Source organism: Convolutriloba macropyga, chromosome 14, assembly GCF_964194025.1.
Source record: "Convolutriloba macropyga chromosome 14, txConMacr16.3, whole genome shotgun sequence".
Lineage (NCBI taxonomy): Eukaryota > Metazoa > Xenacoelomorpha > Acoela > Convolutidae > Convolutriloba > Convolutriloba macropyga.
In genome coordinates, this window is record NC_134481.1 from 18,181,460 (window position 1) to 18,197,610 (window position 16,151).

Sequence of the window (16,151 nt, forward strand, 5' to 3'; positions counted from 1 at the left end):
TTTTTTGTTTTTTTTTTGGACCGAAATTCGGTATTTTGTTCTATTTGTCGGTCTAATTGGAAGTAAGAAGATTACCAACAATAAAACCCTCATTTTTCAAGCTAATGTATAAATGTTTTTTTTGTTATCACTTGTAATTTTTAATTGCTCCCGAAAGAACTTTGAAGCAATTGTAAAAGTGTGCGTCTTTTTATGCAAAATTTTTGCTTGACCGTTTTTGCGCTCTTGTTCTAAGACGTTCTTTCCATTTCACTTCTTGAGTGACTTTTTCACTCTGGAAAATTTTTACTGAATTTTTTTCTGTAACAATCTGGAAACTTATTACTTGAGACACCTATCAACATGGAAACATGATTTTTTGCTTAACTTTTTTATGGCCTTATTATCTTGATATTCAAAGCAATATTAGTAAATTCTGGCTATTAGGCTGCTATTTTGTTAAGCTATGTCGCTGCGAGTTATATTTTCATGATATTTGCTCGCTTGTTTCAGGGGACGAATTAGCTCACTCATCTGGTCTATCTTCGATTTCTGGTTTGTATCTTACTATTTTCTCTTTGTAATATTAAAATCATTCCGCTCTCTTCGGATACAAAAATTATAAATCGCTATGAATGTTTAGTTTGCCCCGAATTGATGGTAATGTAAATCTAACACAGGCTTTATCGCAGATTTCAAGGACACTGATGAAATAAAATATTCTCATGAGAATCAGCAGTTTTTCATGCAGAGATTTAAAAGTTAAAGCACACTACTGTTTTCGTTGTCTTGATAAGCTTTCAATGAAAATTTCAGGGCTTAATTTTTAATCTTTTTGGGATTTTTAATAAACACGATCTATGCCAAGCAATATGATAAAACCGGGCTCACCTTGGTAAGATCACTCATTTTTTCCAAAACGCGAGCTGAGAATCGTATCTTGAAATGTGAAATAATATAATTTTTTATAATTCACCCTAATAATTGAGGGTATCTTGAAACATCACGAAGTTTACTCTGATTTTCTTGTACGATTTTTTTTGATATTTTATACACGAATAGTTTTGATAACTTTACGAGTACTTTAAATCTGCTAGAATATGGTGTCAAGACAACTTACCCAATTCATTTTTACCCAATGCCATTTTACTACATGCCATTATACCCAACCTGCCATATTAACCAATGCTTACCCTATTATTAAAATTACCAGAAAGACTATTTAGCCGACGATATAATTAAATAGCCCGTGGGACTTGATATAAAACTAAATCAACCGAATATTGTATTATAAATGGCTATATAATTAAATGACTCGTGGGACTTGATATGAAACTATCACAACCGAACATCGGATAATTGAACGAAAAGATCAAAGAGCTTTGGGTAATATAGCATTGAGTAAAATTGCTTTGGCTAAAATGGGATTGGTAAATTGCCATGTTGATAGAAAGTGTTCGCTTTTCACTTGGTTTTATTTGTGGCTATTTATCAAATTGCATTCGAGCAAAACTCGGATGATGTTTACAAGCTATCTATCTGCTTCGTATATTCCGTTTTTGATAGTCAATGCTGAGAAACTGTAGAAAATTCCAAAATAAATTCCCACAAAAAAGTAAACACCTCCATCCCCAACTTACTTTTTGCCCCATCCCCTCACCGTACCCTTACCATTAAGGCTCCCCCACAAATCTTTTGTGAGCAATTCATCCGATGTTATTTGGTTATTTTTGTTTGTGCAGCATCATTTGTAACCTCGGATTCTCTAGACAGCGGTGGCATGGGACTGTGGAGGAACGAAAGCATTGTCGAAGCCTCTTTTCTAGAAGGGGAAACTACAGACTTGTGTCCCAATAACGATCGCAGACCAGCACCTCACCAGCAAGCGATTATTCTGACAAGCTATGCAACTTTAAACGGATTCCAAGCTTATGTCCCCAAAATAAGCCCTGATCTAGACGAAGGCTATTCCCCTTTTGTCAAGTCTGTTTACGACGTGTTTACTCTATCTAAGGTGTCTTTTGAGGGGGCGGGTCCATGGCGAATGAATAACATGCTGAAGTTCGTGAACGGAAATATGAAGAGATTCAAGAAGAAAGTTGCTTCAGACCGCACGGGTAAACCCTTGGATCAGCCGTACTATGAAGTGCAAAGGTGCATGTACTCTAGTTCTAATCTCGAAGACGTTATTTTGGTCCGAGAGTCCATTAGCAAGTTAAAAGAAATTAGTGACAACATTAAGAAAACTGTTCATTTGGGGTTTGAGGATTTTGAATCAACTCCGCGCGATGTTGATCTGGTAACTACTTCTGACGAAATGATGATGAACAACTTCGCTGACCCACTGTCGGAAAGTGAAAGTTATGATCTGCCGGTTAATTTGACTGAACCTTAGATTAATTTACGGAAACTGGTTCTTGAATCTGTCGTTTCCATAGTATTAAATTGTAAATTGCTTCTATTGTAGTGACTTAGATTGCAAAAGTTCTATTTTATCGCTTGTATTTTGCTTTATCAAAGAGAAAACTTCTGGCAAATATTCGAATTGATCGAAAATTCATTGCTAGTTGAATTTTCATCCAATATGAAATATTTAAAAACCTGGCGGAGCTTCATATGTGAGCTTGTCAATGTATATTGCTTAATTACATTGAGAAGCTCACATAGGTTTTAAAATATTTTTGGCGTAAAAATCGGATGCAATTTTTTTTGTTTGCAGATTGTCAATATGACTGATTTTTTTGCAGAGGCTGAGCTGGAAAGGCTTGAAAAGATGAAACGTACGACAATTCGAGTTCGAAATTCAATCTACGGCGCACGATCAGTCTCTTGAATGATAATGATTAATAGCCGCCCTCATCTTCTCAGCCGCCTATTATAGCGCTCCTATTTTTTTACAATTCAAAGAATTTGAATTGTATTGGGGCGCTGTCTTTTTTTTAAGATCTGTTCATACATTTTCATGATTTTTGAAGTCAAATTGGAGTAGTGATTTTGGTCACGCCGAAACAGAAAATGGAGCGAAAAAGCGAGTGGTTTTGCGGCGTGAATTTTTTTCGCTCTAATTTTAAAGTAGAGTGAGAAAACGGTGTTTGAACAAAAATTCGGTTTCTCGGTAGTGGTTTTTTGTTCACATGCGGCAATTTCACTCTGATTTTTACTGTTTTTTCGATTTTTTTGGATCGGATTTTTTTCTAAATGGTTTTCCCAATCCATTCACAGCTCATTCTAGGCCTAGCTTTTTGTTTGAATTAAATATTCATTTTTCGCTAGTGGTTTTTTTGTTCACATGCGGCATTTTGACATTGATTTTCTGTTTATTTCTTATTTTTTTGTTCTGATTTTTTTTTCAAATGGTTTTCTCAATTCACTCATAGTCCATTCTAGGTCTAGTTTTTCTGTTTAGTCAATGAGAATTCTTTGACTTGTACGTCAGGACTTGTCCTGCTATGTTTTTTACTTCGTCGAATAAAAAATGTTTCGCTTACCTCATTTTGCCGCTTTTTCAACATTTTGCGTTATATCTTTTTGACTTCTCTAGGCTAGTTTCTCTCTTCTCTCATTCTGCTAAAAGTGATTTTGAAAATCAGTTGCTCAGCAAAGCAATTCAAAATGAACAGAGTCAGTAGAAAAAGTTGAAGTCAGAATTAGAAACGGCATAAACCCATAAAGCCCAAATTTAGATTCCCGCTATTTGAACGTCGTTCCTAGAAGTATTAGTTACCATCTCTAATGCTTATTGGTATTGATAGTAGCCCCTGTAGCCTCTCTCTAAGAAACAGAAGTACGTTATGTTCATCTACGAAATGCCATCAAAATAAATCGGACTTAAAAAATGTTTTTGTACAAAAATCTTTTTTTTTCATTATCTTTTCAATCCCAATCATGCTTATTGGAATCAACGGCGGCTTTTTTCCGGCAATCTGCTGGGTATGTTTAATTGGTCTCAAAAGAATTTCGTAGCAATAGTATTACTCCTGTGGTCTGTTTACCAACTCCGCGCGATGATAACCGTGATAGCCGAGAGGTAAGGTGTGTGTTTCAGACGCGAATGGTTGAGAGTTCAATCCCCTAGCTCCGTGAAGCTGTCTGTGTGAGGATGAGCTCTTAATTAACCATAGCTTCAGGTTGATCATAGCTTGACCAATGTTGGCTGCAATGATGGTACCAGGTGAAAGTTTCAGACGCAAAAAGAGCAATGTTGCCCATAAAAAGATCAGTCTGAAATGTGGGGAATAATAAGAAAAATGGCAGCTGAGAAGAGGCTACTGTAGGCCTAATGCTGTTTCCGCTGTGATTACGCAGGAACCATAATTATTTTTTTAATAGCTGCACAGCGATAGCTGGGGCTATTATTGGCCTTCTCTTGTTTTTTTTATTTCGTCGTTGCGATTTTTGTTACGAGCATTTGACGTCACAGCCACTTCAAATCTGCTTTTTGTTCATTCGTTCATGCAATTTCAGCTGAAGTGCTTGAGTGACTTAATTTTTCGCTCTTATTGGAGCGAGTTTTTTTCTTATTCGCGTGATTAAAGTTTTGGTCACATTTGACTTACCTCACGCACAAAAATGCCTTCCTCACTTTGAAATTGACTTTTATTTACTTTAATTCAGAGAAGGTCATATGGGTGTGTGTCACGCTAAATGAAGGTTTTTTGAGAGCAGCTAATAAAGGCAGTTTCTGTTTAAATTTTACTGTTTTTTGAGACTGCAGATCTACGAAGCTATTGCGGCTATTTTCTGGCAATCTGCCAGATATGTTTCGCGTTTGGTTTTACAGCCAGGTTCTTCCTGAATACTACCACACGGTTCTTATCGCCAACGAGAAGTTATCAAACTCCGAGGCGAAGCCGAAGTGTTATGATAACTTCGAGGGCGATAACAACCGTGTGGTAATTTTTTTAATCAACACCTGTTGCGATCATTTCAAAATCAAACAGTTTTTCTGGTTTTTCATTTTTATTTTTTCTGGACAATTACACTTTAAAAGGTTAGTGAAATTTCTTCCCATCTGTTCTTCGTTTTCTCCTCTTGTCCCCCCACACACAAACACACACAACACACCAGACGCTCACCACACACACACACACACACACACACAAGCCACACACACACACCACACACGCGCACAGACACGAAAACACTCGCACAAACGCACACGCATTAGTATTACTCCTGTGGTCTGTTTACCAACTCCGCGCGATGATAACCGTGATAGCCGAGAGGTAAGGTGTGTGTTTCACACGCGAATGGTTGAGAGTTCAATCCCCTGGCTCCGTGAAGCTGTCTGTGTGAGGATGAGCTCTTAATTAACCATAGCTTCAGGTTGATCATAGCCTGACCAATGTTGGCTGCAATGATGGTACCAGGTGAAAGTTTCAGACGCAAAAAGAGCAATGTTGCCCATAAAAAGAACAGTCTGAAATGTGGGGAATAATAAGAAAAATGGCAGCTGAGAAGAGGCTACTGTAGGCCTAATGCTGTTTCCGCTGTGATTACGCAGGAACCATAATTATTTTTTAATAGCTGCACAGCGATAGCTGGGGCTATTATTGGCCTTCTCTTGTTTTTTTTATTTCGTCGTTGCGATTTTTGTTACGAGCATTTGACGTCACAGCCACTTCAAATCTGCTTTTTGTTCATTCGTTCATGCAATTTCAGCTGAAGTGCTTGAGTGACGTCATTTTTTGCTCTTAGTTGAGCGAGTTTTTCGTTCATTTGCGTGATTAAATTTTTGGTCACACTTGACTTACCTCACTCTCAAAAATGACTTACTGTTTTTGAAATTGACTTTTATTTACTTTAATTCAAAGAGATAAGGTCAAATGGATGTGTGTCACTCTAAATGAAGGTTATTTGAGAGTAACTAATAGAGGCAGAAAAAACTTATACAGATTTTTTAGTCAAAATATAGCATATCAGCCTTCAGTGAAAAGACAAATTTTTTCTGGTCTGTCTTTTTACTGTTTTTTGAAACTGCAGATCTACGAAGCTATTGCGGCTATTTTCTGGCAATTTTCCAGCTTTGTTTGTTACTTTATGCAGTTATTCGATTGACCGATTGTTCGTCTGACCCATTTGACTTGGGGTCTTCAAAAACTGGATAAACAAGTAACGCCCGGAGGGCATTAAGTTCTTTAGAGCGGTTTACTAGACTCTTAGACCCCTTACTTCTCCCTCACTCCCCCCCCCACACACACACATACACTTAACCCTTCCCCCCACATGAGCCCCCTTCCAAATTCACCAACCCTCAACCCTTCACATCGTTTCACCCCTGACTCAGCGCGCTGAACCCCCCATCGCCGCGCTTACCATGCGCCTCTTCTACTGAGAAAGCCAACTTCTCGTTTGTCGTTTGGGACCAATTTTTAATTGGCCACGAACAAATTTTGAGGCAAATATTATAATCATGCGTTTTGTTGCTTGACCGTTTTGTTCTAGAATGTTTTTGCTTGACGTTTTCTGCTCTGAGTGATTCGAGTTTTTGGGTGACTTTTTCCACGCTTGACGACTTCCGGTTTAGGTGACCTAAATGGCTCTCGCTGTTAGGCATTTAAATTACTATTCGGCAGCTAAACTAATTAGGCAGCAGCTTACCACCAAGAATCAGAAGTACGTCAAAATTGGTTCAATTTTTAAATCTTTCTACAGGTTAAAATAAGGTTAGTAACATCATTTGGGGTCCCTCAACATATGTACAGCATACCAAACTTTTGTGGAAGCACGGTGCCATTAAATTGAGGATATGCCTGTCGTTCGAGAGCAGTTAGTTCAACGTTTATCGATTCATGTTTGAAAGAAATTTTTGTAGGGGACCGCACAGTAAGTCGAGAAGACAGTAAATTGATAGTGATGAAAAATTTCAAATTTGGGACAGTAAATGAAAAAGAAACAGAAACCACGCGATTGTAATTGAAATGCAGCTTAGCATATTCGTTAAGATTCAAACGTGGGGTTAGCTCATTTGGCTATGCTTTAGCGGGCGTGCTACGTTGATATGCACCCATCATTATTATTGTCTAGTCTATCTACATAGAAACGATGAGTATTGGTTTCAATAGGTTTACTCAAGAGATTGGATGAGCAAGCAAAAAATTCATAAACGGTTTTTAAGGTTTTGGAGTACACCGGTTTATGCGTTTTCTTAGATAGTACGAATCTTTGGCTCGTTTCCGGAGTATTTGGGCTCTGTGTTCATAAGTGTTTGACCTAAAAGGAAAAGAAAACAAATTTATCTCACCTTTCTCACTAAAAGCATCACTAACTCAGCGTTACTATAATTTAAGTGGAGACATAATATTGATCTTAATTGAGAGGCACTGGGAGCACAGCCACAAAGAACTAGCTTTTCCAGGGCAAATCCATGGTTATCAATTGCTCTCAAATAAAGATTATAGCAACTATATTAGTCCTGCTGGTCTTTTTTATGCAATTTTTGTACTACCGACTTTTCGTTTGATCTTTTTTTTTCGTCTGAACATCTGACTTTGCGTCCTCAAAACGGAATAAACAGCTAAAGCGGTTAGGGCATTAAGTTCTCTTAGAGTCTTACTGCTCACTGACGTCTACGGTCTAAGTATGTTTGGTGATTAAGTAAATATGATGAACCGAAACTGTTTTAGATATGGTGTGAAGGGGGCGGTTCTTTGAGTTTGATACATGACATACGACTTTTCTGAGGCTGTGATACTTGAAAGATTCGTCTTTAAAATTTGATATGAGGATAACAATAGAATTTGAATTCGTTTTTGCGGCACTTTTTTGTAACTGTTGTCTTCTTAACTGAAGTTCTAAGCAGTTTATGTCGCTGCAATTGATGTGCAGTTTGTTGTCATGATTTTCCCCAGTTATATCAGTGGTAAATAATCGCTCTCGAACGAAGTTTGAGGTCATTATTGTAAGCGTGTCTTTTCACTTTCCTCTTTTCGATCTTTTGTTCTAGAACATTGTTCGACTTCTCCGGTGACTTTTTCACGCTTGTGTTCTTCACTTGTGATCTATGTTGCGCTAATTCTGAAATATTTTTTTTTTGCTAATATAAAAGTGATTCTGGGCGAATGAAAGTAATTGTGGTTTAGTCGTTAAGATGTAAGACGGTTATCGTGGAGGTTCGGTGCGAATCCCTGTGGGTTTGTTTAATTTTTTTTGCAGCCATGAAACATTTCTAAGCTGCACGCCCTATAAATTCAATTGCCCAGCCGGTCGATAGAGAGCTATTCTTTCGACAGTAGCCGGTTCATGTTTAAATTTTCTAATGGACATCATTTATCTCTGAGTTACAAAATGAATGTTATGTATAATATTGGTTAAGTTGTTTTAAGATAGTGCTGTCTTGTTGCTTTTTTGAAGCTGAAGTACAGGTGTTCATTACTTGAACTCTGGGTGTTCATGATTTCAAATAGAGGAGTAGTGTTTAGAAAGCTTACTTTTGTGTCTGATGTACATCAGTAACTTCTTGTAATATTCAAGGTGAAATAGTAATTTTCGAGATTCAAAAGGTAATTTTCAAGGCGATTAACGGGGAAAAGGTCAGGCCATGCCCTTACACCATCTAACCCCCGTTGTACCTTGCTTGCATCTACCAAGTGATTCCCCTGTCACGTATTCCTCTGAAGTCCCTCCAACTTAACCATATTTTCATCCCCCACCTAGTAACTCCGTCCCAACTATCCCAGGCCTCGAACCCTTCCACCTACCTCCAACCCCAACGCAATCTATCTGCTCCCCAATATAACCATAATTGTTGGAAAGCGAGAGGAAGTTTTACTGCATTCTCTGGTCTTAGGAAGTATTATTAGGTAATATACTTAGGTTTGATTTTGTAGGTAATTCGGCCCATTTTTTTATTTGGATCTGTTTGGATGTTGGTTTTGTGCTTTTGAGCATTTTTGGTTCTAGATTTTTGTTTGCGCTGCTCTCCGAAAACCTTTCTGCCGGTATTGTTTTATATATAGTTAAGAGTTTCATAAGAAGCTCTAAGAACTTCATTTAAAGCCCCTCAAAGTAATCCCCTCAGCAGAGAAAACTAGAATCAACCCCTCCAACCTGGGTGAAGACTTTAATCTCAAATTTCAACTTATTTGGTCTTGAATATGGTCTTGAAAATGGTCTTGAAATATTTCACAATCTCAAAATTCAGCCTTTTTTTGGTCTTGAATACTGTCTTGAAATATTTCACATAATTTATATTTGGGCACAAGAAAAATTCTTTTAGATATCATGACGTATAACAAGTATAACTTTAACACCTCTGACTGTCTAACAGAAAATGATGACGAAGATGAAGCATACTGGAACAGTTCCTCATTCAGTCAAAAAGCCAAACCAGCGCAGGATTCCAATAAACATAACCAATCTACTTCTCAGCGAAACGCAACGAATGACAGAAACCGGTCGGAAACATTAGAAGAGGCGAGGAACCGCTTGCTCGGAGCTTCTGTGACGTCATCGCGTAACAATGGACAGCTGAATGGTCAAGCTTCGTATTCGAATGGTGAATAGCTTTTCGTGATAGAGACGTTTTCATTAAAAAATTTGGCGAACAAATTAACTTTCACAAAGTTATGACTTTTGAGGGCCTTGGCTAAGTGATGATTGAGTTTTTTATGGATTCACATATCTAGTAGATATTGTTGATTGTTATTTTTCCCGACAGGTTTGATTTGTATAGTTTGATGGCTCCAATTATTCAAAATAGGTTTTGTAATGAAACATATATTCTAGACTTTTGGTTTCTCTTATTTGGTTGCGACTTCTTGTCAGATGTTTTTGGGAAAGAGTAACTCTCAGGTTTTTGGCGGTAGTTTTAATCATCAGCAAATGTCATGCTTTTCTTGAGTTCCCAAGGTCATTGGGAACAGGTTTATATAGCCAGATAGATAGCTGGTAACAAATAAAACTTATGATGAACTAACGCTGATATAGCCTCAATGAATTTTTTTAAGTTTGGCTTTCATCAGTTGACAATAATTCACTAGGAAGAAAAAAAAACATTAAATTTTTAAGTATTGAATCTTACAGGTAGTGATAGCAGTGGTATTTCTTTATCTGGGAGAAGTTATGAGCAGATACAGGCACAGGTGCTAGCTTCCCAACAGAGGTCAGTGGCTAGCTCAGAGAGAACGATGCAAATGATGCAACAGTCCGAGATGATCGGAGTTGAAACTGCCAGTGTAAGTTAAACGGATATGATTTCAATTTTCTTATGTTTAATAGCCGCGAAGCGATAGGGGCTATTATTGGGGACATCGTGGTTTTTTACGACTCGAAGAGGAGCATGGTTTTCTATCAGTCTTTTTCAGGAAGTAGTTTTGTTCATGCGGCATTTTGACCTAAAACCGAAAGTGAGAAAAGCTGTCATGGTGAACAGAGTTTTTTTGAGCGAGAAATGTTTTTTTGATCATGCGCTGAGTTCAGTGAATAACTTTTAGAATTTGAAATAAATTTTAAAGAGACTGGCGCATATAGCTAACCGGTTTTGGCTGTTTTTTCGCCCTTTTGGCTCATTTTTTTTTACTGTAAATTGATTTTTTGTAAAAATAGTTTTTGATCGATGCTGCATTAATACATAGATTTATGAAATTGATACTGCAAAGTTTTGCAGAGCCTAATAATTTTTTTCAAGTGTAAAATAGGCACACATTTCTCAAATTTATAGTTTATTTTTAAGTTTTTTCTTAATTTCAATTTTGGATCTGTGAGAGGACTTTTTTTAAAAAAAAATCAGTATATATGGCAACGTTCGTTTGGCAATTCTTGCATTGAACTCTTTTGAAGGCGAGGTCTTTTTTAATAGCCGCACAGCGATAGCTGGGGCTATTATTGGCCTTCTCTTGGCTTTTTTTTATTTCGTCGCGATTTTTGTTACGACGTCACAGCCACTTCAAATCTGCTTTTTGTTCATTCGTTCATGCAATTTCATTTTGAAGTGCGTGCGTGACGTCATTTTCGCTCTCAGTGGAGCGAGTTTTTTTGTTCATTTGCGTGATTAAGTTTTTGGTCACACTTTTATTTACTTTTGTTTTTGCAAATTTTGTCCAATTTTCCTTGTTTTTTGTTCGTTTTGGGTTTTAATTTGAAGAAATATTGTTTCTGCACTGCCAGTTGTTTAGTTTCGTGTTATGAAAAATGGATAAATCCAATAAAAATTTGTTTTAAATTACCATTTTATTATACTTTTATATATAATTTTAATAATTCGACCATTTTTTGCAAATTTTTTAATTCCTCTAATGTGTAATCTTTTTTCACTTTCAGACAAAAGGATAGCAGTGTAATGTTTTTAAGCCATGATTGCTAAATAAATATATGTACTTGTTTCTTGATTGATAATTTGAAACAGGACGTAAAACTCAATGCTTTATGTGGAAAACCTAGGTCAAAGGGCTGAACGATTAGAGGAGCAGAACGAAGTGAGGGACTGGTTTTCTCGTTATGTTTTGAGAGCCAGAAAAGTAGGTGAAAAAATTTTCGCTAAGTGAGTGTAATTTTTTGATCGTGTGCGGATTTTTTAAAGCAGATCATTAGTTTTTATTCATTTTTTTTCAAAAGTGTTTCTCACAGTTATCTAAACTAATTATAGTGGGTTTGGAAGCAGTTTTGACCATCTGAAGAAAATATTACACTTCAAGATTCTATTTTCAGCCATTTTACCATTTTGACATTTTTAAAAGATTTTTTCTAGCCTTTTTTGTATTCTGCTTCTTTTTTGATGGCAGTTGCAAAGTTGTGTGGTTGAAATCAGTTGTCCTAGCAGTTTTGTTGCTTTCATTTCGAGTTATAGTCATTTTCAATTGTTTTCGTTGAAAATTGGCTAACTTGAGCAAATTTTTTTCTGACTTTTGTACGTGTTTCTTTTCACTGTAGTTTTTCTCGGTTAATTCTTAGTTAAGAGTTATTCTATCGTTGTTGCTGCTATGAGGTGACACTTCAAGTCTAGGCATGGCACTAAGTTAATTAGAATTTTCTCCAAGTTTTTTATTTTGGGAGTTTCCACTATTCATTTGATGTTTCTCTCCTGCGTTTTGGATGAGTGACTGATCTAGAGGAAGAAGGTATAAAAGTCTTTTGCTGAATAATTTCTGGGAAGAATCTTGAAATCTGGGCTTTTTACATAAAATAAACAATTTTATTTTTCCAGGTTTTTTGTTCTTTATTATTTAATTGTTGTTTAGTACTTCTCCATCAATTTTTGGTGGGAGTATGCAGTACGAGCGAATCTAATTAATATTTTCTCAGGTTAATGGTTGGGATATTGCATTTAGAATTTGTAGAGATCTTTTTTTAGAGAACTTTTTCATTTTGACCCTCATCCCCTTTCCCTTTTCTCGAGTTTGAGTTTCTTTCTACCAACCCATTTAAGAAGTTGTCCGCCAATTGTTATTAGTCTGTCCTAGTTACTTGTTTTACAGGGTGTTTTACCAATAGTTTTTTTGGAGTCTCAAGTTTTTTTGATATCAAGTTTTATCAGATAGTGTATCAGTTTCTGTCAGTTAGTTTTCTGATGGTATTTTTCCTGTTATTGTTTCAAACTGCATAGTCTAATTATGTTCAATGTGCATTAGGACGTTGAGGATGGTCACTTTTCTACTTCTAAATGTTTCAGGATTTCTGCTGGCTATGTTTTTTTTACCAGGAGTACTATACGCTCAGAGGGCGTTGTGACCTATCAGCTAAAGGGAGTAAAACTGCCGTGTGAACAATTTTTTTCTGAGCGAGAAAAGTTTTTTGACCATGCTTTGCGTTCACTGAATGATTTTTTGACTTTGAAAATCAATTTTCATAGAATGGCGCAATTAGATAAGCATTTGACGTATTGTCTAATTGGCCCCTTTTGTTTCTATGGAAAATGTTCTTTGGAAATAATTTGCCGTCAACGTATATCAGTATGTAACTCTCTGAAATTGAAAGCACTGTTTTTATGAGAGCCTAAGGATGAGTTTCAAGCGTAAAGTGGGCACAATCTTCTAATTTTTTTTCAAGTGTAAAATGGGCAGTTTCTCAATTTTCTCATGATATTTTTCCTCCTGTAGTTTCAAAATGCTTTGTTTAATTATGTTCAATGTGCATTTGAGGATGGTCACTTTTCTACTTCGAGTCGTTTCCGGAATTCTGCTGGCTGTGTTTTTGTTTTACTAGAAGTACTATTTGCTCAGACGGCGTTTTGACCTATAAGCGAAAGCGAGTAAAACTGCCGTGTGAACTAGTTTTTTTGAGTGAGAAAAGTTTTTTGATAATGTGTTACGTTCACTGAGTGACTTTTCGACTTCGAAAGTCAATTTTGATAGAATGGCGCAAATAGATAACCATTTGACGTTTTTTGTCCAATTGGCCTATTTTGTTTCTATGGAAATTTTTTTTGTGGAAATAATTTGTCAAAGTGTATCTGTATGTAACTCTCTGAAATTGATACCACTGTATTTTTGACAGCCTAACAATGCGTTTAAGGTTTAAAATTGGCACAAGTTTCTCATTTGTTAATTTTTTGGCTTTTGCGTTAATTTTTTAAATTTTTATTGATCTTTTAGCGGACGTTTTCGAAAATCAGTCCATGACTTTTTTTGATAATTTATTCATTGAATTCCTTATAACATGAGGTATATTTTTAAAAAAATAAAATTGTACACATACCAATCCGGTTTTGGCAGGTTTTGTCCGGTTTTTCTTATTTTTTTTTGTTTTAAGTACTAGAATGAGTCTTATATGCACTCTCAGCGATGCTAATGTTGTTTTTTATTAATAATTGAATAGTTTTGAATGTCAAGTCTTCAAAATTCAGCGACATGTTTTCTTAATTGCCTTTTTATTAAATTTTATAAACATTTTTTGAAAGTATTTTGATGCTTGTAACCTTTGCACGCTGTTTTAACCTTTTTATCTATAGGGGGGGGGGGGGGGGTGGAGGATGGTTCATAAATTTCTTGCGCCTCGAATGGTAAATAATAAAATGCGTTTGTTTTATACTTCATTTTTTCAATTCCATTATTAATTTTCAAAAATCATGATCTAGGAGTATCTATATAGTCCGTTTTGAATAGACAATTCCGATCAAAGCTCAATCTACGACATGAGGGTTAAAAATTCCCGATCAAGCTTATCCGGGACAAAATGACAGTAGTTGTATCTAGGAACTAGCCAGACAAGGAGAGCAGTTACAGAGAGCAGAAAGAGGTCTGGATCAGATAAACAGAGAACTTAACACGAGCAAACGATATATCACATCAATGAAAAGCTGGTTCGCTCCTGTAAAAAACTATTTTTCATCAACAACTGACGAAAAAATTCATACGAATTCCACAAGCAACTCTGGTAGATCTCTCGACCAATCAAATTGTTCCAAATTTATCAACAGTCAAGCAGAGCAAAATCGGAGTGGACAAAGGCAACCGACAGATTTCAGACTTTTCAGTGATTCCCAAATGAAAAATTGGTCAGACACTATGCGACAGAACGAAGAGTCGTGCAACCAGAATTTAGGTGAGCCTCATAAAATGACCACCAGTTCTTTGTGCATTCTTGTATTACAGCCAAAACCACTCCCCTTACGTTCTATTTTCCACTTGTGATGAAGTCTGTTTGATTTGCAATTACAGATAGCGGTTCGATTAATAATTAATACCTTTTTTCACATTTCATATGACCATAAACTATACATTGCTTCTGATTGACTGTGACTGAAATACAGAACCTAGGGCTATACAACCACAGTTTTGGAAAAAAAGAGGGTTTTAATTTTTGCAGAAATTAACCAAAGCAAAAAGACGCCACGGAAAAAATCACCACTTGACTGTTAAAGAGCTGCGCATTTGGTCATGCCTCGTGGGCCACGGCCATGCTTCAGGGGCCCGTGGGACTTTTTTTAATGAACCTGTCCCAACCGAAAAAATCATTACGACTGAAATTCAAATTTAATATGGGGGTTTAATTCCTATTAGAATATGAGCGAGGGGCATTTTCCGATAGGGTTTTTTCCTGGACCCATTAAATCGGTTTTATTTGTGAAATGTCCAGACTTATATAAACTTCATCGATGGCGTTTTGGAAAACTTTTGGTGGAACTGATTAGAATCAACGAAGGGCCGTTTTGTGATAGTGATGTCATTTAGAGCAAATCAGCGGTGGAATAGAGAGACTCAAGTTCCTGGCCAGTGGATTGGGGGAGGAACTAGATAGACAGAATGAACAGATTGATCGGATAAATTATAAGACAGAGGGCAACAACATCAAAATGAAGAAACAAAACAGCGATCTCAACTATCTTCTCAACAAATGACAATTTTTGTATCATTTAAACGAATATCAATTTTTATGTAGCGTTTCCTTATTATCAATCTAGAATTTAATTATTTTTCAAAACTTTTGTATATTAGCCCTCCTCTGAAAATTTGAGGTTTCAGCCTGAATAGAATACTGAAGGGATTGTTTTACGTAACAGTTTTCATCATACGAACAACCGACCCGAATGAAGCTTGAAATATAACCTGAAACTCCTACTCCGTAACCACTTTTCCTTGCGCGTAATTACTTAATTACTTTATTTGGCTACCATAATTGAGAACCCATTTCTATGTCCAATTTGACGCCTCACTGCTTTTTGACTACCCTTAATTGCTCAGTTGCATGAAAGCGTAACGATGAAGGTCACGGAACTGTGCCTTCGGATAGCGAGTTCCGACGTTCCACTTGAAAGGTTAACCAGAGTTTTTTTCATTGCTTTAAGCAACTTTCAGCACAACAGCTATAAAAAAATTAATCTTCGTAAAACGCATGCAAGCTCAATTAAAAGCAAAAATGACTAAGTAAACAATCTTATATATTAAACGCGTGAGCTCTAAAATAGACAAATTTTTGCATGTTTAAGAAGCCTCTCGAAGCGCATGTTTAAGAGGTGCGTTGAGCAGCATGGTTAAGCGGTCACGTCGAGAGATGCCAAAAAGGCTAAAAAGCCAAAAACAAGTAGATGGGGGAATTGAACCCGGGTCAAAAGAGTGGTAGCCTGGGGCAGATACCTCTGTGCTATTGCTCCCTGGTGGTCCTGGGATGTGTGGTGCTTGTTGGGTGTATGCAATAGTGTGTGTGTCTCCTTTCTTTTTTCACTTTTTTTTCACACTTTATTTTCTCACTTCCTTTTACTTTCTTTTCTTACCTTCTTTTGTCACTTTTTTTCTCAC

The 16,151-nt window shown here is 36.5% G+C and overlaps 2 protein-coding genes across 3 annotated transcripts in view; both read left to right on the forward strand.

The window, feature by feature from the left end:
* LOC142353105 (uncharacterized) overlaps positions 1 to 2,483 on the forward strand; it is a 96,108-nt gene extending 93,625 nt beyond the window's left edge. Inside the window, exons 6-7 of one of the 2 annotated variants that reach the window (XM_075405309.1) lie at positions 493 to 534; positions 1,722 to 2,483. In XM_075405309.1, the coding sequence (XP_075261424.1) occupies positions 493 to 534; positions 1,722 to 2,374 (695 nt within the window). In that variant the 3' untranslated portion in view covers positions 2,375 to 2,483. The remainder of the gene's footprint in view (positions 1 to 492; positions 535 to 1,721) is intronic. The other variant, XM_075405310.1, reaches the window with a different exon arrangement.
* LOC142353110 (uncharacterized) overlaps positions 1 to 15,336 on the forward strand; it is a 576,000-nt gene extending 560,664 nt beyond the window's left edge. The window contains exons 2-5 of the mRNA XM_075405316.1: positions 9,194 to 9,475; positions 10,003 to 10,154; positions 14,109 to 14,457; positions 15,087 to 15,336. Coding sequence (XP_075261431.1) covers positions 9,202 to 9,475; positions 10,003 to 10,154; positions 14,109 to 14,457; positions 15,087 to 15,253 — 942 coding nt within the window. The 5' untranslated portion in view covers positions 9,194 to 9,201 and the 3' untranslated portion in view covers positions 15,254 to 15,336. The remainder of the gene's footprint in view (positions 1 to 9,193; positions 9,476 to 10,002; positions 10,155 to 14,108; positions 14,458 to 15,086) is intronic.
* Positions 15,337 to 16,151: the final 815 nt, after the last annotated feature.